Source organism: Lagenorhynchus albirostris, chromosome 19, assembly GCF_949774975.1.
Source record: "Lagenorhynchus albirostris chromosome 19, mLagAlb1.1, whole genome shotgun sequence".
NCBI lineage: Eukaryota > Metazoa > Chordata > Mammalia > Artiodactyla > Delphinidae > Lagenorhynchus > Lagenorhynchus albirostris.
Window position 1 is genome coordinate 17,225,835 of NC_083113.1, and position 22,130 is coordinate 17,247,964.

General features: G+C 56.9%; 2 protein-coding genes across 3 annotated transcripts; both read right to left on the minus strand.

Annotated features, from left to right (window-relative positions):
- Positions 1–382: 382 nt before the first annotated feature.
- Positions 383–12,838, minus strand: MAG (myelin associated glycoprotein). Of its 2 annotated transcripts, XM_060130441.1 has the most exons (11): positions 12,711–12,838; positions 12,145–12,213; positions 11,596–11,964; positions 9,900–10,196; positions 9,556–9,813; positions 8,235–8,495; positions 3,436–3,723; positions 2,988–3,084; positions 1,880–1,979; positions 1,573–1,611; positions 743–879 (listed from the first exon to the last, which is right to left on the minus strand). In XM_060130441.1, the coding sequence occupies exons 2-10, from the start codon at positions 12,188–12,190 to the stop codon at positions 1,585–1,587; spliced, it is 1,743 nt and encodes a 580-aa protein (XP_059986424.1). In that variant the 5' UTR covers positions 12,191–12,213; positions 12,711–12,838; the 3' UTR covers positions 743–879; positions 1,573–1,584. The 2 variants fall into 2 exon arrangements, with proteins under 2 accessions (XP_059986423.1, XP_059986424.1); XM_060130440.1 differs by lacking the exon at positions 1,573–1,611 and having other exon boundaries at positions 383–879.
- A 6,306-nt stretch (positions 12,839–19,144) lies between these two features.
- On the minus strand, positions 19,145–22,093 carry HAMP (hepcidin antimicrobial peptide). The gene is made up of 3 exons (XM_060130996.1): positions 20,431–22,093; positions 19,392–19,451; positions 19,145–19,310 (listed from the first exon to the last, which is right to left on the minus strand). Exons 1-3 carry the CDS (start codon positions 20,512–20,514, stop codon positions 19,209–19,211), a joined length of 246 nt encoding a protein of 81 aa, XP_059986979.1. The 5' UTR covers positions 20,515–22,093; the 3' UTR covers positions 19,145–19,208.
- Between the last annotated feature and the right edge of the window lie 37 nt (positions 22,094–22,130).

Here is a 22,130-nt window from a genome sequence, read left to right on the forward strand (position 1 = left end):
CGGTGAGTGAAGCCAGCCAGGTGTGGGACAGGAAATGGTGAGCAGTGTGGCAAGTCAGGAGCCAGGCCCCTTCAGAGGAAGCAGCCACCATCTCTTTCAGTGAGATGTGGCAGTGTGTAAGCGCAAGCCCAGGGCTGTCAGTCGCTCCACCTGTGGCAGGAGCAGGAATGAGGGTTGTGATGTGAAGTCACCCAGCAGTCAAACATGACCTACTGTGGACCAGCTGCCAGCTCGGAGTGGAAGCAACTTAAGGGCGCTGGCCTGGGCTCAGGGCTAGGATCCCTGAGGACCCAGGGAAGGGCAAGGAGGCAGGGGGCAGGGTCCCCAAGGACGGGTCTGAAATCATCAGGATCTAGACGGGTGTTTGGCTTCAGGGCATTTATTTCGTGTTCCTCCGTACAGGCCCTGGGGCCAGGTATGGGGACAAGAGACCAGGCAGGGGTAGCAATAAATAACACGGACAGACGGGCTCCCCTCCAGACAGATGAGGTTAAAGGAGGTTACAGGGGAGCCACAATGCGGAGCTGGGGCGCTGGCAGGGCGGGGACAGCTGGGAGGGAGGGGGAGGCCAGGCCCCCAGGACCTCACTGTCACCTGCCCCGTCCCTTTCCTGCCCCAGCCCCCGCTACTTTGGGGAGGAAGGAAGCCCACAGCCAGTGGGGGCCAGTGAGGGTCCTGAAGGGGTGGTGGCCATCCGGGCTGCCCCCGGCTCCCTCACTTGACGCGGATTTCAGCATACTCGGCTAGCTCCTCCGTCAGGGTGTAGCTGTCCTTGGTGGGCCGTTTTCCCAGGTCCGAGTGAGAATAGCTCAGGTCCAGCTCTGGGGGCTCCCCCCGAAGGCCCAGCAGCCTCCTCTCAGATCCCAGGCGCCTCTCACTCTATGAAGGGAACCAACCCATTAGAAGGTCCTGTTCCACCCTTGACAGATGCAAAGCCTGGAGTCGCGTGTGCCTCCCAGAGCTGAGTCCTGTGTGAGCCTCCTTCCTTGAGGACCGCCAGCCCAGCCAGCCCCACGGTCCCCAGTCCCCCTCTGGAGCTCTTGCCTGTGCCGATCCCCGCTACGCAAAACCACCTCCTCGCTGCCAAGCCTGAAAGTCGCCCACAAATGCAATGTCTCCAGGAAGCCTTCTTCAACATCGGAATTTGGGGGGGGCACTCAATTCAGTCCATAACATGCCCTTAGATTAAAGCCACCTGGCCGGGTGCCCACCTTCCCCAAGTTTTGTAAATGCCCGACTCAGTACGTTAGGGTCTGGTGTGGTCCCCCTCCTCAGCCTGGGAGATCCTGCAGGTGCAACTTCGGCTTCCCTGTCACGCTTTCCATCCCTACCCCCCACCTTTGGACACACACACACACACACACACACACACACACACACACAGGACAGTGGCCACAGACATACAGAGGGGAGCAGCAATGGCACAGACTAGACAAGGCCAGGAGTGCTGGGCAGAGCCAGACTGAAGTGGGGACCAACCTGGACGCCTGACGGGGACACACACACATGCACGCCAACCCCAGGGCCCAACACGGGCCCAGAGGTGGGCACACTGAGGCCCCCGGAACCTACCTCCTGGGGTGCTCATTCCAGGGTAGAGAGCTCTCTGGACTATTGGAGAAGGAAATGCAGTCATAGACGCAGGCGGGGTGGATGAGGGCTTCCCTTGGGCCCCGAGCTCCACAGCCCCCCGCCAGGCCTCGGCCTGAGCGCCCCTTCCCAGCCCAGGGCCAAGCCAGCCCTCCGCACGACCCCTGCTTCCCTTCTGCGGGGCCGGCGCCCCCTCTGCCCCTGGGTCTCCAGGCCCCCCGCCAGGCCCTCGGGGCCCCTGGCGCACAGGATCTCCAGCTCGCCCCGCACCACAGGGCTCTGGCCTCACCTCATATTTCTCCGGCGCCCCAGAGATGCGGAAGTCACTGCTGAACAGGACGGGGGGGTCGTCCCCCGCCGGGAAGCTGGGGCTCTCTGTCACGTTCTTTCTGCAGGGCAAGATGTGTCAGCTCCAGTGGGACCCCCAGGTGCCCCCACTTCCCTCTCTATGTGCAACCCCATCTACCTAAGAGTATGGCCCAAGGGACCCCAGAGCTGCTCCCACCGCCTCTCTAAGATGGGCAGCCAGGCCCTTTGGTGAGCAGCCTGTTCCTGTCCACCACTGCCCACCCCTCCTCTGCTTCACAGCTGAGGATGAGCCACCTGGGCCCTGGTCTCTGCCACTTTCAGGACCCCAGCCTGGCTGCCCCGGGTTCTCCTCATTCGCTCTGGGGCTATCCGCACCCCCTTGCCGCCACGATGCGGAGCGGGGGGTTAACTCCTTGTCAGGAGAGCTGATGTACGCACCACAAGGCAGAAAATTAACAGCGGCGCACCTGTGGCAGGTGGATGTGGCTTGGGACTGCGGAGCGTTTTGTTTTGTCTTGTTTTGTTCTGTATTTTTAAGATTTCTTTGATGTGGACCATTTTTAAAGTCTTTTCATTGAATTTGTTATAATATTGCTTCTGTTCTACGTCTTGGTTTTTTGGCCACGAGGCATGTGGGATCCAGCTCCCCGACCGGGGATCGAACCTGCACCCCCTGCCCTGGAAGGTGAAGTCCCAACCACTGGACCACCAGGGAAGTCCCTGAGGAGCGTTTTTGATACCACAGATATGTGTAATCGTTGGGGCTTACGGAACCAACTGTGACTGATGTTCTGGGTGCAAGCCAGGGGTACCGGCTCTCCCCATCACACCGGAGTGGCAGGAGGCCACAGCACAGGATGCGGGGCACAGGTATCGACTGGTGAGAAGTGCTCGGCCCAGGCACTGGCATGCGTGACCTGACCACGGCGGCCCACGTTAGCCGGGGCCCTCTCTCCTCCATCCAGCTGAACATTCTCAGAGCAGAATCCTCCCTCCCTTGCCCACCCCCAGCCTCCAACTGCTCTGCCCCTGCCCTGCCCTTGGAGGCCACCCCGCCCCGCCCCAGCTCAGCCCGGAAGGCTACTCACTTTCTGCGCGTCTGGGTGATGTAGCAGACGACGGCAATTAAGATGGCAAAAGCAACCACCGCTCCCACGGGCCCGATCTTGGCCCACATCAGGCGATCTGAGGAAAGAGAAGACCCAGGCGCCCTCAGGGCTGCCGGTGGGAGTGAGGACACCTGGGTTCTTAGGAGACAGGCTGGGGCAGGGGTGAGAGGGAAAATATTTACACCGCTGGCATATCCTTGCACTGACTGGCTAGCCTGAAGGCCTTTGCTGCTGGAGGGGCCAGTAAAGTACGGGCAAGCTCGGGGCAGCCTCTCCTAACTGGCTGGAAAGGGCATGTCTACCACCCGATCCGCTGCGCAGCCTGACCCACGCGCAGCCGCTGGTGATCAGCCTTGGGGAGGGGAGCTTGGATCCAAGAGGGGTCCTGTCTGTCCCTTGACGCCCAGCCCCAGGCCACACCACTCACGGGCTCCCTGGAAGGGCAGCTCCAGGCTCTTGGTGCCATAGAGGTTGTGGGAGGAGCAGATGACCCGGGGCGGGGCCTGGGCCTGGCCCCGCAGCGTGAGGATGCTGGTGAGCAGGAGGCCGCTGCGCTCCGAGTACACGAACTCGCGCTCCGTCTCGTTCACGGTCACGTTACGCGAGGGCAGCTCGAAGGCCACGGACGGCTCTGGGTTGGCTTTCACCACGCACAGGCACTGCACCGTGTCACGGGCCGCCGCACAGTGGGACTCCAGGAGGATCACGGGGGCAACTGCAGGGGCAAGACCAAGACCCCGCGGGCTAGAGACAGGGCCTCGGGGGCTCCTTGGCCGTCGCAGAGATGAGCTGCCTGTTCCCCTCTGCACTCTCTTTTACGTCCTCTCTAACTCTGCTCACCTTGTGAAACATGAATCAGATCACAGTGCTGCCTGCTCAAAGCCCCCCCCCTCCAATTGCTCCCCGTGTCACTTAGAATAAAACCCCAATTCTTTGCCTTCGCCTGCAAGGCCCTGCAGGACTTAGCCACGCTCTAATCTGCTGTCGCCCTGGCTCATTCCCTTCCAGCCACACCAGCCTCCTTGCTTGTTTCTCATACTTGTGGAGCTTTTTCCAACAGCCGGGGCGGGGGTGGGGGGGTCTTGCGTTTCTCCCTCCGCGGGGAACACTTCCCTGACACCTGCCAAACTCACGCCCTCACTCCAGGCAGCTTCTGCGCAGACCATGTCTATTTCTCTGACCACCCCATGGAAGTTGCACCTCGCTTCAATAACCGTTCACTCGAGTTTTCTCCCCAGCACTTATCCCTACCCGGGTTATACACTGATGTGGCTGGTCTTGTATTTGCATGGAGACAGGCTCTTACTCAGTCTCCACTCTGTCCCCCACACTTAGAACATGACTTTCTTTTTTTTTTTTTGCCATACCGCACGACATGCAGGATCTTAGTTCCCTGACCAGGGATCAAACCCAAATCCCCTGCAGTGGAAGCGCAGATTCTTAACCACTGGACCTCCAGGGAAGTCCCTAGAACATCCCTTTCACCCGGCAGGAGCTCTGGGAAGACTTCCTGGATGAACTACTGCGTTCAGCCAGCTCCCCTTCCAGGCCATCCTACAGATGCCCCTACTCACTCCCTGGAGCCCCCTGCATCCTGACCCTCGCTCCCTCGCAGGATTCCCCGTGGCACCAGGTACCACCCTCCACCCAATATCATTTTGTTGAGCTTTGCTTTGCTGCCATTTAAACTACAAAAACGATACTGGTATTTTTTTTCCTTTCATTTTCCAAAATATGAAATTATAATAGAACATTGAACGTTGCTTTTTAAACTATGTTCTCTTTCCCTCATGGAGAGTCTGGCACTCCCCTCTGCTTGCTCTAGACTGACCTCTGGTTCTCAGCCCTGAGCAAAACCCACTTCCACACGGGCAAAAGATCCTTGGCCCACCTACCCCAATTATTTTCAATTTCCAGTAAAAAAGAATATGCAGGTAACGGCGACGGAGCAGGGAGTCACATGAGCCGTGTATTTGCAATAGGGGTCATTCCATTTGGAACCTCAATGTGTACATATCTCTACGTCTAGTAAATGAACAGTTAAATATTCCAAATTCTCTTGAGGCAGACGTGCACTACGCTTGCTGTAGCATTGACAAATTAACACACCACAGAGTAAATTAGTAATGACAAACCTGAATGGACAGTGATTAATTTTTAAAAAATCCTTTCATTCAATACTGCGCCACTGGTACCGTTGTGACAGCGTTGCGGGAATGCTGACACCCTGTTGCATGTGCTCAGCATCTTTGCAGCATTGCCGGCAGCCTCGCGACCTATGAAACCCTGATTGACACTAGATAAGCCCCAGGTCCCACAAAGGATGGGGAGTTTGGGGTGAGACAGCTTTGGCTTGAATCTCAGCTCTGCCATCTACTGGCCGGTGGCCCCGATCAGGCCACTCAGCTTCCTGGGCCTCCGAGATGGACTTCTCATGTGTGCAAAGAGGGGTAATGGTCCTTGACTTGCCAGGGGCTACGGGACTCTGTTCTGAAGTGGGCACATGAGCTTGTTGAAAAGAAAGCTTAGGGACTTCTCTGGTGGTGCAGTGGTTAAGAATCTGCCTTCCAATGCAGGGGACATGGGATCGAACCCTGGTCTGGGAAGATCCCACGTGCCACGGAGCAACTAAGCCCGTGCGCCACAACTATTGAGCCCGCGTTCTAGAGCCCAAGAGCCACAACTACTGAAGTCTGTGCGCCTAGAGCCCGTGCTCTGCAACAAGAGAAGCCACCGCAATGAGAAGCCTGCACACAGCAACGAAGACTAGCCCCCGCTCGCCACAACTAGAGAAAGCCCGCGCGCAGCAACAAAGACCCCATGCAGCGGAAAAAAAAAAAAAAAGAAAAGAAAAGAAAAAGAAAGCTTAACATCCCATGCAGGGATCGAACCATTCCAGCAGAGGAAGCAAGTGAGCAAAGCCTTGGCAGCAGGAAGGCAGGCGGATACCCAGCCAGGAGTTCAAAGGAGAGATGAGTGGGAAGCTAAGAGGATGTCTAAGACTTACGGGGCACATGGGACATGTCGGGCACTATGGGCGCTCACCATAATTTCCTTCTACTGTCATATCCGTTTTTCAGAGAAGAGAATCGGGGCTCAGCAAAGGTGAACTCACTTGTCTGGGATCACACAGCACATCTCCATCACAAGATGGAGATAGAGCTGGGATTCGGACCCAGGTCGATTCAGCTCTGTCAGGTACTGGGCACCAGTAACATTTCCGTTTCCTCCTATTAAACGGGTGAAGGGCAGTCCCTGCCCCCAATCACGTTGTTGTGAGAATGAAATAGGTCAATATGCACAAAGGGCTGAAACCAGTCTTCTAGTCATCACAGGGTCTCAGTGAGGTGAGTGCCCTGCAGGTCCCACGCTGTGCTGGGACCCAACCCCCCCCCGCCCCCACCCCGCTCAGGAGCACCCACCATCGTCAGCGAGCATGGAAGCCCCGTTGCTAGGGGACGCAGACTTTGGGGACAGAGAGGGACCTGAAGCCCGACGCCCAGAGGGTAAGCACAGCGACACAGGCCTTGGAGCCCGGTGACCGGCTCAGCAGGGGTGGGGTGGGAGGCACAGCTGCTCCTCCCCTCCGGCCGACTGAAGGCCTTGAGTACCTTGGGTACCAAGGACTGCAGGGGAGATGAAGCAGCCAGAGGTTTAAGAACTGGGTCGACAGGAGTCCAGAAGAATCCTGGCACTGGCCAGCCTTCCAGCTGCATGGCCTTGGGGAATTCTGACCTTCAGTTTCTCCTCAAAGGGGACGACGATAACACGTAGCTGCTTCAAGGGGCGACCACAAGGGCTCAGCAAAATAACACGTGCAGGGGATGCAATCCTGGCCCAGAGTAGGCCCTTAATGATCGTTTGCTGCCACCGCTCTTATTATACAGGAGGGTCTGTGACTGAAAACATTCGTGAGCTGGAGGTGTGTGTATGATCAGACGTTTCCACCGGATCCTCAGGGGGTTCTCTGACTCTACACCTAAGAACCCCTGGCTTGGGATATAGGTTTAACGGAGAAAAGCGTGAGGCAGAAGGGTGGGCATGTAGGCGGGGTACCCGCACACCCATATGCATGATCACGTTGGATGCCGCGAGCGAGCAGAGACTGGGAAGGAAGGTGCCCAAAGAGGAAGGGTTAGCAGGGCAGTGGTGGCCACCACCTTGCCCTGGAAGATGGTACTCCAGGAATAATCTGTCTCTACTGACTACGGCCACATGCCATATTGAATATACGGACTGTGCCCAAAACCTTCTGGCAAGCTTGTGTGGTAGGGACCATTGTAGGTGGAATCATTTGGAGACAAGTGCCAGAGGCCAGGCTGGAGCTGGGGAGGAAGCAGGGGGAATGGAACTACAAAGGTGACATTCCAGAGGGAGTTGCTGGAGGAGGGGGAGTGGAAGCTGCGACTTGGGAGCTATGACCCGAGTGACTTGGGAGCTATGACCCGAGTGACGGCGGGGTGGGGGTGGGGTGTTGGCGGTGATGTCCACAGAAGGTTGGGAAGGGCTCTGGTTGGCAGTGGAACAATGGGCTTCATTCCCAAGACAGCTGGCTTTTTATATGCATCCGTCTCATCTCTCTGGCTGTACCATTATCTGTTAATACGCTTGGTGTCCTCTCGGTCCTACCCCCCGCCTCCCACTGAGCCACACGGCCGTGCATGTAACAACGGCTTGATCAATGTATTCTGAGGTCATAACATAGGATGAGGTCAACGGGCAGCACAGAAGAGTGGAACCAGGCCACTGTATTGGAATCTCAGTTCTGCCGTTTTCTGGCTGTGTGACTTTGGGCAAGTGACATAACCTCTCAGGACCTCAGTTTCCTTCTCTGGAAACTGGAGACAGTAAGAGAACCTCCCTCATCGGATGTAACAAAAACGAAAGAGTGGGTCCCTGTACAGAGCTTCCAACATTGCTTGGTGCCTAGCGACACCATCTTTTAGTCAACGCAAAGGGGCTGCGGCCACAGGATTCAGAAATCTCCTTGGTCACAAGCCCACACCAGGATGTGGGGATACCGTATTCTCAGGTGGGGCTTTTATTTTCTTGCTGTGGGTTCCGCTTTCCTCCCTTCCTCATCCTTATCTGACCCCTGGCTGGGATGCGTGGGTACCTCCCGGTCACCTGGGTGTCCCCCATTGAGCCGTCTACCACAGGGGTGGGTGGGCAGGAGTCAAGCCCGGCCGCCCTCCGCAGGGGCAGTGGATGCAGGGGAGTACTCACACTCCACGGATAGGTTGAAGGCGGTGGCCCTCTGACCGTACTGGTTCTCGGCCACACACCAATATTCTCCATCATCCTCGGGCACGACGGCGGGCAGCTCCAGCTGCAGCTCGCTCTCATAGATGACCGTGGCCAGAATCTGCTTCTCCTTGAAGATGGTAAGAATGGGATCCGGGTTGCTCTGTGTGGAGCACAAGATGGAGACTGTCTCCCCCTCCACGGCCACCACTGTCCCGTTCACCGTCGGCTTCCAGGGTGCATCTGGGGGGCAGGACAGGGGGCCGATGGTCAGAAGCTCCCACCCCCAAAGGTGACCCCCGACACCCCAATCAGGGCACACCAGCTCAGGATGGCTCAGGTGACCCCAGGCCTGGGCGTCTCATTTACAAAGACAGGGGCTCTGCAGCGACAGCGCTTGTGTTTGAATCCCGGCTCTACCCCTTCCCAGCTGTGTGTGGACCCATGTCTAAACCCCTCTGGGCCCCATTTTTCTTATCTGGAAAATGGGCTTAATAATATTCCCAACCTCATAGGGGTCACTGAGAACCAACTGTGACAAGCACTGTTTTAGCCTGAACAAGGTTAGATGAAGATCCCTGCCCGTGTGGACAGATGCTGTATAAGGAAATCAAACATATAGTTGGCAAGATGGGGATAAGTGCTTTGCAGAAAAATAAAGGTGGGATGGGAAATCGGGGTAGTTGACGGTTTTCACTAGGATGGTGAGGGAGGGCTGCAGTGAGCCTAGAAGGAGGTGAGTAGGAGCCAGCCGTGGGGAGGCCCCAGGGGAAGAGTATTTCTGGAAGGCACTCAGAAACTGCTGAGTAAATGTTGGCCGGTGCTGTCATTCTTATTATCCCCAGCCCTGGGCACTTTGCCTCAATAAATATTTGTGAATGAATGAATGAATGAATGACCTCTCCTTGGCTCCTAGTTAAGAATCCTGTCAGACGGGCCCCCTCTCCCTGGGGCCCCATAATGTTCGGGGGCTGGGAGAGGCCTGGGTTCTCCTCAGCCCTCCCATCAGAACTGCAATGGGGCTCATTTTAAAATGCAGATTCCCGGAGCCAGGCCCAGCTCTACCCGCAGGAAACTGAATTTAACAGGCTTTCCTGGGTGGCAGGGATTGCCTCTGCCTCTTCCCATCTCGTCCTAGCGAGGAGAGTGGTGCAGAGTAGGTGTTCACCAGATACTCGTGGGGAAAATGAAGGAACTCCTTAACCTGCAACTTCCTCTCCATCTCCACCTCAACCACGGGCATGGTCCCGACCGCGCCCCCACTGGGCCCCCAGCTCCGCCCCGGGCGGGGGCGGCGACTCACACATGACGCTGAGCCCCACGGTGCGGTTGTCCTGGCCATAAGCGTTCTCGGCCAGACAGGCGTAGACGCCGTCCTCCGCGGGCGTCACCTCGTCCAGCTCCAGAGACAGGCTCTCCGTCACCGCCTCCCGGAGCACCGTGCCGTCCCGCATCCAGGTCAGCAGCGGCGGCGGGTTGCTGTCGGCCCCACAGAGCAGGCTGACGTGGGAGCCCTCGATGGCCTCCACCGAGGAGTTCATCTCCACAATCACCGGGGGGTCTGCGGCGCCGGAGACACAGGACGTCAGCGGGCACGTGCCGCAGACCCCGCCCCCGGCTCGCACCCCGGCCCGCACCCAAGCTCACACTTGACGTCCAGGCTGGCGTAGCCTTCGAACTGCAGGGTGGTGTTGGGGAAGGAGGCCTGGCAGCCCAGCCGGTAGCCGTTGGCCTCCCTGGTGGGCACGAAGTGCAGCAGCGACACCTGCACCCAGGTGCCCTCGTCCTCGCGGAGCCGCCCCAGCACAGCCGGCTCCCCGAGCCCCTCGTGGCCCAGCCAGCTCAGCTCCGGGTGCATCTCGGGGCAGTTGTCAGGCACCATGCAGCTGACCTCCACTTCTGTGCCTGCCACAACCTCTGGGGGGACCATGATGTTGGGGGTGTCTAAGTGAGACGGGGAGATGGAGGGTGAAGGAAGCAGCATCGGCCCCCCACGTTGTCCGACTCCAGTCCTGGTACCCGGTCCCCTCCCCATCCTTGGATGCAGAATTCCCTACAACCTTCTCTCCTCCTGGGTACCCTTCACCCAGAAGCCCTCCGCAGATCCAGCCGCAGATGTAATAATAACGGAAACAACAATATAGTGGTCTGAGTACTTTACTGTGTGTAACTTGCCCGTCCTTCCAGCCATGCCGAAAGTAGAAAGTGGGTAATGTTATTTTGCCCATTTTGCGGATGAGGAAACTGAGGCCACAGCGCGCATGGGGTAAAACTGAGCTTCAATCCCTGTCGCTCTGGCTTCATCGTCTGTGCTCTGGACACTACATTATATTCCTCAAGAAACCTCTCTCCTTCCCACGTTTGCTTTGGTTTACCTTCCACGTGCGTGCGTGCGTGCGTGCGTGCGTGCGTGTGTGTGGTGTGTCCTGGAGCTGTCTGGCTGTGCCTAGCGGCGGAAGCGGGGGCTCTCTCTGTGCATCAGGGCTGTAATCTGGCTCCTCATGTAGACTCAGAGCTGATGGCAAACCTGAGTCTAAGGGTTCCATGCCTCTCGGGGCCTCTCAGAAATGAGGCAGTAGACCCTACTCTAATTGCCCAAACTGGCCCAGAGCTGCATTTTATTTGACCTAAATTTAGGGTATTTTTTTTAAAAAAATCTGAATCAGCAGCTGATGTTGAAGAAACAGAAAAATACAGTTCCCTTTGAAAATTCGGGAATTCCCTGGTGTTTCAGTGGTTAGGACTCTGTGCTTCCACTGCAGGGGGCGCGGGTTCGGTCCCTAGGATCCCGCATGCCATGTAGCACAGCCAAAAACAAAACAAAACAAACAAACAAACAAATGGAAAACTCAGAATGCTTGACAGCAATGACCCTGCCTTCTCACCCAGCACCACTTAGACGGAGCTGGGCGTCATGTACCAGGCACTGCTTTGCCCACTTGACAACTGTTCCCTCATTGAACTTTGAGTGCTGTTCTTAACCCTATTTTACAGAAGAGGAAAACAAGGCCCAGAGAAGTTAAGTAACTTGCCCTCAGTAGCCCAGCTAACATAGGAATCCAGAGGCCTGGCTCCAACCCCTGGGCCCGCTGCCTTTACCCCAGGTGTTTCTGGAAGAGTAAGACCACTGCTTTCCTCTGAGAGCCCTGCTTTGCCTGTTTCAGTCATCTGCCTGGGCCGTGTGGGCAGGGGGGGGTTGCACCCCTCCCCCCAGCCAAACCAACAAGTCCCTGGTCCTGCCAGCTAGACCTCCCTGGAAAGGTGCCAGGAGGACTTCCTGCTCCCCCTGCGCCCCCTGCATGGCCCCAGCCCCACGGCATCTGCACAGCCCCCGGGAACTCACTGATGATGTCCAGGACGCTGTGCTCGGAGAAGGTGTACTGGTTGTAGCCCCCCAGGTCCCCGCGGAAGTAGTACTTGCCGCCCAGCTCGGGGCTGAGGTTGCTGAGCAAGAGGGTGCAGTTGCGCAGGCCCAGGGCCCCCAGGAGGCGGCTGCGGCCCTGGAAGCTCTCGTGGACGACTTGAGTGCGTGACTTGAAGACCACCGGCGGGTAGTTTTTCGGGTAGGGGCTATTGAAGTACCAGACGCCATGCACAACGGCCGGCCGCAGCTCGTCGGGGAAGTCGAAGCGGCAGGGGATGGAGACACACGTGCCCTCGAAGGCCGAGATGGACGAGGGCATCCAGGCCCCCCAGTGACCCCCGCGAGAGGCTGTGGGCAAGCAGGACCGCTGAGGCTGAGGGACATGTCCTGCCCGGATGCCCCCAATCCCCCCGCTTCCATCACCTTCCACTGCCCTGCGGGGCGGGGGCGGGGTCCAGGGACCCACAAAATCAACCCCAGCCTGCTCAGGGGCCAAGACCCCAGGAGCCCCAGACCCCCAGGCATTACCTGAAATCATGATCCAAAACAGAGGCAGTGCCGTGAGGAATATCATTTTGTACAGCAAGTGAGCAACAGCTGGATGGGGGAGAAGAGAGGAGAGGGTTAAAGGCCAGGGGAAGTGAAAAGGGTGCTTCTAGTAAGGCTTTAGGAAGCAGCCTGTTCAGATGTTAGCCACTGCTGCTATTATTATGTATAATCACAAACACATCTATGGGCATCAACCATGAACCACCCCCAGTACTTTACGACACAGATTCATTTGATCTCTTTGAGGTAGGTGCAATTATTATCCTCACTTTGTAGCTGCGGTCCAGAGAGGTTGAGTAACTTGCCCGAGGCCACACAGCACGTAAGTGGCAGAGCTAGGATTCAAGCCCTGTCTGCCTGTCCAGGTCTGCAGATTTCACCACCAAACTGTCCTGACTCTATGTGGTAGTGACGTGCTAATAATTGTCTTCATCACCATCCTGCCCTTGGGGATCTCCAAAGAGTAAGGATAGAGCCAAGTCTGGACCAGCATCAGGAAGCAGGGCAAGCCAGGAGGAAGGGGAATTTGGAACCCTCCCCCTCACCTCCGTCTCCCTGAGTTGGGAATGTCTTCTGGTCCCACTTGAAGCTGTCAGCCGGCCAACCTGGAGCAAGAGTCAGACAGGCGCAAGGAGGTGGGGGCCTGAGGGTCCCCTGCCCCTCCCCGTCCACTTTCCGGATCCACTGTGAGTAGATCCTGCAGGCTGCCCACACGGTCTCTGTGGCCCATGGACGCTTGGGACCCTCCCACACAGCCTGAAAGCTACTCTGTGGTCACCTCCCGAGGCAAACTGCAATGGAGGAGAACTCTCGGGAAGGAAAGGGAAGCAGCAGAGCTCTGGGGGTGGGGGGAGGCGGGGGCAGTGAACGCGGTGAGGGAGCACATGTCCCACGGCTGAGGCCTGGGGGTGGGAGGCAGGGACCCAGCCCCATCAATGACTGGGTTTCACATCATCAGCATTCCCAACATGCCACGTGAATTCCTGCCGCCCTCTCCCACCCTACAGATGGCCCCTGGCGTCCCCACCCTCCAGAGGCGAGAGCCCGGTACAAAAGAGCCCTGTTCCCTCAGGGTGAGGGTGCCTCCTCCTGGGGGGCTTCTGGGGTAGATGGGGGTGAGGGAAGAGCTGGGCGAGCCTGGCTGGGCTCTGAGTGGAGCCAGGAAGGACCAGGGATTGGGGTTAGTGACTCCCTGGCACCCAGCTCCTCTGTGGGTCGCCTCAGGGCTGGACCCAGTGTTTCCAAGTGGCTGCTCTTCCTGGCCTTTGACACTCTCTTCCCACGGACAGACGCATGCGGTCAGACACATGCAAATGCCGCCATGAAATGTGACGGATCTGGACGCAGCCAGAAGAAGCAGCCTCGCACCGTAACACCCGTCAGGGCTCTGCACACGCCGACAGGCACCGAGACCCCCGTGCGGCAGACACACACACACCTGCGTCCTCCTGCCCACCACACACCGGGACGGGCATAGGCATGGCAATCGGGCATACACACGGACCTGCCTGCGTGCCATGCTCGCAAAGACACTCGGACCGGCTATGGACAGACCCACCCAGACACATGCGGATGGACACGCGGCAGATGCCACCTTTGCACCTGCGACGGGAAGGTACAGGAGGTAGACACAGGTGAGGGCCACAGGGCCTGGGCAGACGTGTGAAACAAGTGTGTAGACCATGCAATCTGAATGGGGGTGAAAATTGGTTCTTGGGGTGGGGTCCAGAAAAATCTTAGTTATTACAGTGGTTTGTGGCTCTCTAAAGGACCACGGTATATAAACATATACAGTCTATCCGTAATATTAAGATCTCACGGGGGGAGCTGGATTAGGAAAAACAGGTCTAAAAGCTTTCCTTAGTGGGGTGTAAATAAAGGTGGAGAAACACGGATGTGGATTACGACTCACTAAGAGAGGTGCACGTGCATGTGCACACGCGCCCCCGTCAGGTGCTCAGGTGCTGGAACTTGCTCACTCACAGCCCCCTGTGCCCGCACCCTCCCAGATGGCAGGAGGCAGACGTCTGATCACCCGGGCATCCTTCCACTCTTCACCTGTCCCTGGATGACTTCCACCCCATCTGCCACAAACTTAGGAGCCCCAGGGCAGAACGTCCACCAGAGGGGTGCTGAGGAGGGCTCTTCATTCTTTCTCTCTGTGGTTTCTTCCCGAGGCCCCGTCACTGTCCCTGCCACGGTCCCAGCCCACGCCCAGAGCAATCCTAAGCAGCACCCTCCCCCACCCTAAATTAGCGGCAGCTCCCAGCCACCATCCACGGCCCAGACCGCTTCGCACTGCACATGCCCCGGGCGGCCCTGCCCCGTGCTCTCAGCCCCGGTCCTCTGTTCTCCTCCCCGTCCCACAGCCCTCTCGGCTGCAGTACTCACCTGATGCTCTTGTTTCTGCACCCTCTGCTCCGCAGGCCCCGCTCGCAGTCCCCTGGCCTCCCAGGGTCTAGGCCCCCACTGACCAGCCCCTCCCCTCCCCCTGGGTGCCAGGGGCCGCCTGCCTCCAAGGCCCAGCTCCTCCCTGCCCCCGGGGGAGGGGGGCACAAAGGGCCCTTGTCACCGCTGCTTGAACTGGGCAGCCTGATGCCTGGGTTCTACGAGCTCCTTCCTGGAGGGGCTGGGGGCGGCTGCCTCACTCATTCCCCCCTCCATCACTGCGTACCCTGGTTCTGGGTCCCTGGGAGGATGCTCTAAGATCTCTGGAGTCTCAGGCTGAGAAGCAGAAGGCATTGTCCTCAGCGTGTAGGGGATCTTGGTGGCAGTGTTAGGGATAACCCCGGGCCTGAGAGGCCACAGAGGCCGGTGTGGCCAGGAGGAGGAGGCAGGACATCTCACCCTCGGCTCCAGTCACGTCCACCCTCTCTAGAGGGTGTCGCGTTTGGTACCCACATCCTGGTCTATTGTCTTCCAGCCACTTCTTGCCATCGGAAACAACCTTATGTGTTGACTCTCTCCTCCCGTGATAACATGACCTCCAGGAGGACAGGCCTTGGGCTGCTTATGTCCAACCTAGCCTGCCGGGAGGCTGGCTCCTGGCAGAGTTAAGATTCATCAACGCAGAGTGGGTGCACGGGTGTGATCCTCAAATGCCCTGAGCGGAGGCCTTGACGCCTCTTCCTTCCTCCTAGAAAGCTCCCCTGCCCCGTCCCACTCCCCGCTCCGCTGCTGGCCGTAGCCTGTGCGGCCTATTGGCTCCCAGCTTGGACGCTGCTTCCTCTGGAAGCCTGCCCGGCCCCTCTCACCAAGCCAAGTTCCTCTGTTTAAATGCTGCCCGGTCCCTCTATGGCCCTCAGCACGCCATTTGCCAACCTGCACCCTCAGTGAGCTGCTTCCCCACTGGCATCTGAGCTCAGGTCTCCGCCTGCCTGTCTGTCTGTCTTGTTCACCACTGTATCCCCTAGAACAGTGCCTGGTACACAGAGGGTGCTCAGCCAGGGCTGTGCTGACTCTCTGAGCTGGGTAGGGACCCTCTGTGTGCAGAGTCCACGGTGATCCTCCTGCCACCCCAGCCCCTCCCATTGGTCATGACCTTTGCATGGTGATGGTGGTGTGATGAAGTGGAGTAGTGGTTTGATCATGAGCTGTTTAGTCACACTGGGGCATCTTCTGTCCTCCATCAGGCCAGGGCAGTAGGGAGGGAGGCGGGGAGGGTCCTTTCTCCTAAGGGAGAGCCCGGCCCCGGGGGTGGGGGGGGAGATGCAGAGGGTGATGGGTGGGGAAATCCCTCAGACCGGGGAGTGAGGAGTCAGAGAAGGCTGGATGGAGGGGGATGGGGAGTCCCACCCCCACCTCGGGCTTCATGATGTCAGACTCTGCCCGTGCCTTTCCCAGTCAGGGACAAAGGCCCACTGAGAGTGGGCTGGGGCTTGAACGCCAGGGTTCCAGACCAGAGAATGGCGTGGTGCTTGGGCTCTGGGAGAGGACACGGAGATCCTAGGGGACTCATGTCACAGCCTTCAGCATCAACGCCAGCCGCCTTGGGGTCTTGTGCCCGAGCAGTTTAGGGGGGTGGGTCTATCGTCTCTCCGGGTGTGCACTGAATGACGGGGGCGGGATGTACACGTGAGTGAGTCCCACAGAGGGCTCTATCGCTGGGATCTGCACTCGGGTCTCCAGCCCAAGGGAGGACTGGGGGACCGGAGAGCATGTGCCAGCAGAAGGGAGAGGTGCTACTCAGATCCCGCCACCAGTGCTGCCTGATCACCGGGTCCTTCCAGGCGAGGCAGGTGTGTCAGTTTGCTAGGACTACTGTGACAAAGTCTTGCGAACTGGGTGGCTGAAGAAACAGAGTTTATTGTCTCACAGTGCTGGAGGATAGAAGTCTCCATGTCCACGTGGTGTTTTCCCTATATGCGGGTCTCTGTGTCCAAATTTCCACTCTTTATAAGCATACCAGTCCTATTGTATTAGGACCCAACGTAATGACCTCCTTTTAATGTGATTATCTCTGTAAAGACCCTAGCACCAAATGCCACACAATTGCACTGCGGATTAAGACTTCAACATATAGATCATTCTATTCTTTTCTATTCTATTCTATTCTATTCTATTCTATTCTATTCTTTCTATTCTTTCTATTCTATTCTATTCTATTTTGCCATGCGGCTTGTGGGATCTTAGTTCCCCGACCAGGAATTGAACTCAGGCCACCACAGTGAAAGCACCTAGTCCTAAACACTGGACCACCAGGGAATTCCCAACGTACAAATTTTAGAGGGACATAGTTCAGCCCATAACAGCAGGAGTTCAGATTTTTATGTGAAATACCTCTATCTTTAGATATTAGCCCAATTTTTGTCTAAAACATTGTGCAGACCAAGCAAGATTGATCTCAGGGCAGAATCAAGCCTTCCCAGGCCCACTCGTCACACGTGCTCTTGAGGGGTAGTGGGTGGTTGGTCCAACCCAGAGGCGCTCTCTGCCCTCAGCCAGAGTTGGCAGCTTCAACAGCAGGCGTCTTCAAACTGTGGCCCCCAGGCCAGCAGCAGCAGTATCAGCTGGGAGCTCGTTAGAAATGCACATTCTAAGGCCCCACCCCAGACCTGCCAAATCTGCATTTTACCAGGCCCTCCAGGAGAGTCGGGTGCACGCTAATGTTTGGGTGCCTCCGCCTCACATCACTAGGACCACCTGAAGGACCGGCTAAGGTGAGAGAAGAGCACTGGTATCATCAAGTGCAATTAGCAATCTTGGGTTTCCCACCTCCCGGTGTTTATTCATCAGGAGGGTCTGAGAGGCCTCCCCCTCCTCTGTCAATACGAATCCTTTGCATTGATGAGGTATTTGACAGTTTCCACTCACACTCCTCCCTCTCTGAGCATCTCAACAGCCCAACGATCTGAGTACTGTAGAGGCTTCTGTCCTTTTACAGATGAGGAAGTGGGGTTTCAGAGCAAGAGGAGGATGCCTGTGAGATCCCGCAGCTAAAAGGACGCCAAGCTCCCCACGTCTTCCTCTCCCCATCCTTCGGTCTCTGTTCAGGAAAACCTCTCCCAGAGGACCAACCTCTCGTGGCTTCCGAGGCAGAAGTCGGTAGTGTACGGGCCTGATCTGGCTACCAGCTGGGTTTGGTTTGGCTCCTAGGGTGTTGATTTTTAAAAAATCAGATTCCTTTCATCAGTTGTCAATATTTTAAAGATCAGGAAATTTCACATAAAATAAGGATTGCCACCTTCTCTTTTTTTTTTTTTTTTTGCCAGCACGCGGGCCTCTCACTGTTGTGGCCTCTCCCGTTGCAGAGCACAGGCTCCGGACTGCAGAGCACAGGCTCCGGACGCGCAGGCTCAGCGGCCATGGCTCACGGGCCCAGCCGCTCCGCAGCATGTGGGATCCTCCCGGACCAGGGCACGAACCCGCGTTCCCTGCATCAGCAGGCGGACTCTCAACCACTGCGCCACCAGGGAAGCCCGCCACCTTCTCTTGAAAAGGCGCTCTAGCCATGTGTCGCCTGCCTGTGGGCACGGCAGCTATGCCTGGCAGCCCTCTTTAGATGGGGCCCCAGGCCTCCCCACTCCCTATCTTTATGCAACATTGAGGCCAAATGGCCGAGGCCCTTTATCGTCACGCTAGCGCTGAGGTGTTCTCATGGGCTAAGATGATAGTGAAATGCATCTTGCATTTCTTCTATCAAAAGTGGGGAAATCAGATAAATGGAGAGGGATACAGTTTTCAAGAAGCAAGGGAGGGAATTCAACCGCTTGTGGAGATGAACAGTATTGTCCTATGTGTCTCCTATGCAAAGTATGTTGTTATTGAGAGAATATAAGTGAAGATGCTCCTGTGAAACAAATCCATCACATCTCACTCATTTGCGTCACCTAGTGGTCCCTGAAGGCCAGTGGTTCTCAAGTGTTTTGGTCTCAGGACCCCTTTATACTCTGAAAACTTATTGAGAACTTCAAAAACCTTGTGTTCTAGTGAGTTATATCTATAGGTGCTTAATCTATTAGAAATTGAAACAGAAATTTTTAAAGCACAAGATACACAAGCACACAATCTACCAGACGTCAGAAGGATGACGTCCTCACACGTCGTGGGGCCTCGCTGTCCACTCACGAGGGAATGAGAGTGAGAAAGACAGGAAACATCTTAGTAGTTTCCACCTTGTGGAGCCCTGGAGTAGTCCCCAGACCTTACTCTGAGAACCCTTGCTAGGCATGTGAATTTACCCCTGTAAATTGCAGAAGGCTGTAAGGAGGAAACTTTAACTTTCATTCCCTGCTGTTGCAACATAAATTCGACGTTTTCTGAAGTGGGGAAAGATGGGAAGAACAGAAACCAAATATCCCTCAACAAGCTTCCTTGCAAGCCCCAGTACACACCAACCCCGCACACCCCACCGAGCACTGGCCCTCCCAAGACAGGGGCCACAACGAGCCTCTGGCATAGGCCTTTGGCAGGGAGAAAAGACAATAGACTCTGGTTTGGAAAATAAGAGCTAGAACCGGCCATTTTATTCCAAGACCGTTCACTGAGGGTTGGAGGGTAGCAGGAATAAATAAGGGACTGGGGGCAGGGCAGCAGGGGCTGCTCTATGTTCTGCAGCATAACCCACATGTTGCTTTAAAACAGCAGCCGCAGCAGAACGTGCAGATGGGGATGTGGGTGTCTCGTCTCAGCCTCTGGAGCACGGGCTGTGGGAAAGAAGGGCAGTGAGCGGGGCGTAGGCATGGGAAGGCGTGGGAGGCTCTGAAGGGAGTGCCAGGGGACCTCACCGTCAAGCCAGCTGCAGCTCCTGCTGTGTCCTGGGTCTGGAGGTCTGCGAGCTGTCTTGTCTGTGAAAGCAAAAGGGGAATTGAGGACGGCAGGGCCCCGGCAGAGCTCTCAGTCTCGCTCCTACCGACCAGCTCCTCCCCAGGGGTTGGGTCCGCTGGTTCAGCTGGAATCCTAGGAGTGGCCTTACGTTGTGGCCTTTCCGCACCTTCCCACAGGTGGTTCTCCTGCCTACAAACATCCCAGATCTGTCTTCTCTCTCCACAGCTGCTCACTCTTCCGTAGCACTCTCCGTGGCCTGGAGGCCAGTCCCTGCCTGTATCTTGTCCCTTACAACCCGTTCCGCATGGGTTATCCGTCAGATCTCGGCTTAAAAGCCTGCAGGGCTTCCCCTGTGCTTGGAGGAAGATCAGCATTTGCACAGTTGCCCACGAGACGTGGCATGGCCACCCCTTGGTCTCCTCTCGAAGCACCATCTCCTTCCCTTACCAAGCCCTCTAGTCCTCAGGTACACCATGCTTGCCCCACCTTGGTCTTGGCTGGCTGCCCCCTTCTCTTCTCCTCCCCGTCATAGGTCAAATAACATTTTCTCACAAAAGAGCCAGCCCTTGATGCCAGCTAAAGAAGCCAACCCACATCACCACTCTTCCACCATCTTTTATGTTATTCACGAATAGCATTTACTGAACACAAGTGTTCACTTGTTTTAAGTTCACTGACTAATTTCCCTGACCAGGATGTAAGCTCCACGAGATTCTTCTCTCATCTACCTTGTTCACTGCTTGGTCACCACTGTCTAGAAGAGGACTTAACACAGAGTAGGCCCTCAATAAATAACTGTGGAATTAGATCAGGGCCCCCAGTCCCTGCTACTCAGTACCCCATCTCTGCACTTCGAGCAGCTGTCTGTCCCCCTTTGCTTGCCCTGAGCTCTGGCCCATGCTGGGGCCTCCTGCTGCCCTCCGCTGTCCCCTCCCAGGGGCCTGGCTCTCCGTTGCGATTCTGGCTGCCCTCCTGGGCCCAGACCCTGTGGGCTCTCACCTGGGGTGGGAGAACGAAGCCACTGGTCAGGCTGACCAGGAGAAGCAGGAGGCAGGTGGCCCGGATCTGCGCGTTCAGTGCCATTGTGCCGTCCGTCTGGCTGTCCTTCTGTTACGTCTAGGACTTGCTCTGGTGTCTGGGAGCCCAGTTACAGTTGCTTTTATGGGGCCTCCTGGGGGAGGGGGGGCGGGGATGCTAAGCCCCCTCCCCTTTGGCCCAACTCATTTCCAAGAAGGTGGTGGCGCCGAAAAGGCGGGAGAGATAAGCGGGAACAGAGTGACAGGGAACAGGGTTGTGTCACCCTCAGCCAGCAGAGGTGTGTCCAGGAGGTGGGACAGACGCGACCACAGACACACGCCTCTTGCCAGCCACCTGGGAAACACTTTCCCCAACATGACATCACCCTGTTGATTTCAGAAAAAATTCCACCTTTTGCCCCAGCAGCTGAACTGGTCGATGAGCAGGAGTGAGGCGCCCTCCTTCCCCACCCTTCCCCGGCCTCCTCATTCACATGCCATATGGCTGTCACTTGCCGGGGAGGGAACACCGTGACGGCCACGTGCAGGAGTCTGTGTCGACAGGAGCCCCCAGAACACGTATGGGGTCTTTTTTTTTTTTTCTTTGATGTGGACCACTTTTAAAGTCTTTATTGAATTTGTTACAATATTGCTTCTGTTTTGTTTTGGTTTTTTGGCCATGAGGCCTGTGGGATCTTAGCTCCCCGACCAGAGATGGAACCCGCACCCGCTGCATTGGAAGGCAAAGTCTTAACCACTGGACCTCCAGGGAAGCCCCACCTGTAGGGTTTTTCAAGTGTCAGAAACTTAAGGTGCGGCCCTGGTATCTGAGAAATGTTCCTGCGAACTTCTGGCCAAAAAAGACAGTGGTGACGGTAATAGCTAACATCTGACTGCACCTCATGAGCCGGCAGGTGTATTGCCTCACTTTTGGGTTAACTCGGCCTGTGCCACCTATCCTCTGGGCAGCTCCTACCTGACCCATCCTGGGCTCTGCTTTGTATTCAGGTTGCTAGCTGCCTTCTCGGCCACTGACCCCAGGGTCCAGGCTTCCTAGATCCTGCTCCTGAGAGAGGAGTCCACCATGCCCACCTGAGACTTACTTTCTTCACTTTTCAGGAGAGGAGCTGCAGGCAAAGGTGAGGGCGCTGCCCAAGCTCGGCCAGCCAGAGGCAGTCGGGACTTCAGCCCGGGCAGCCTGACTGGGGCCTGTGCCCTCATCCCCAGGCTTTCCTGCCTCCCAGAAAACACAGGAGGGCACGGTGGGTCTGCCGGACCTGGCCCATATGGCTCAACGAGCAGCTTGTGCGCGTCCCATCCCAACTCCAAAGTTAGGGGCATCGTGTTGGCACCTTGAAACCACTGATGTGGGAGTCCTTACGCCACAGACGTCGGCAAACACTAACGACCCAGGCTTTCCTTCAGAGGGCCGGCTCCCTGCCCACCATGCGAAGGGGAGCTGAGCCGAGGCTGCCCGACTGCGGCAACCTCATTGCTACCCATGACCTGAACCATCTTAGAGCGCACACGGCCCAGGAGAACAGCAAACCTTGACTCCAGAGATGGCCCCTTGGCCATTTTCCCTCTCCGACTCACTCTAGGGCCATCCAGTGTTAACCCTACGAACCTGGGGATGGTGCTGTCAAGGAATGAACTCTTCTTCCTGGCCCCAAACTGCTGCCA

What these genes read in the sequence shown, in the direction of transcription:
- HAMP (XM_060130996.1), bottom strand. Translation starts at nt 20,514, where the DNA reads ATGGCACTGAACGCGCAGATCCGGGCCACCTGCCTCCTGCTTCTCCTG. An exon ending in GCTTCGTTCTCCCACCCCAG is followed by an intron (nt 19,452 to 20,430) that starts GTGAGAGCCCAC and finishes TTGCTTTCACAG; the next exon opens with ACAAGACAGCTCGCAGACCT. An exon ending in GAGCTGCAGCTGGCTTGACG is followed by an intron (nt 19,311 to 19,391) that starts GTGAGGTCCCCT and finishes TCTTTCCCACAG; the next exon opens with CCCGTGCTCCAGAGGCTGAG.
- MAG (XM_060130440.1), bottom strand. Translation starts at nt 12,190, where the DNA reads ATGATATTCCTCACGGCACTGCCTCTGTTTTGGATCATGATTTCAG. An exon ending in GCTGCCCTTCCAGGGAGCCC is followed by an intron (nt 3,085 to 3,435) that starts GTGAGTGGTGTG and finishes CTCTTTCCTCAG; the next exon opens with ATCGCCTGATGTGGGCCAAG. An exon ending in GGGCGCCGGAGAAATATGAG is followed by an intron (nt 880 to 1,879) that starts GTGAGGCCAGAG and finishes TTCCCTTCATAG; the next exon opens with AGTGAGAGGCGCCTGGGATC.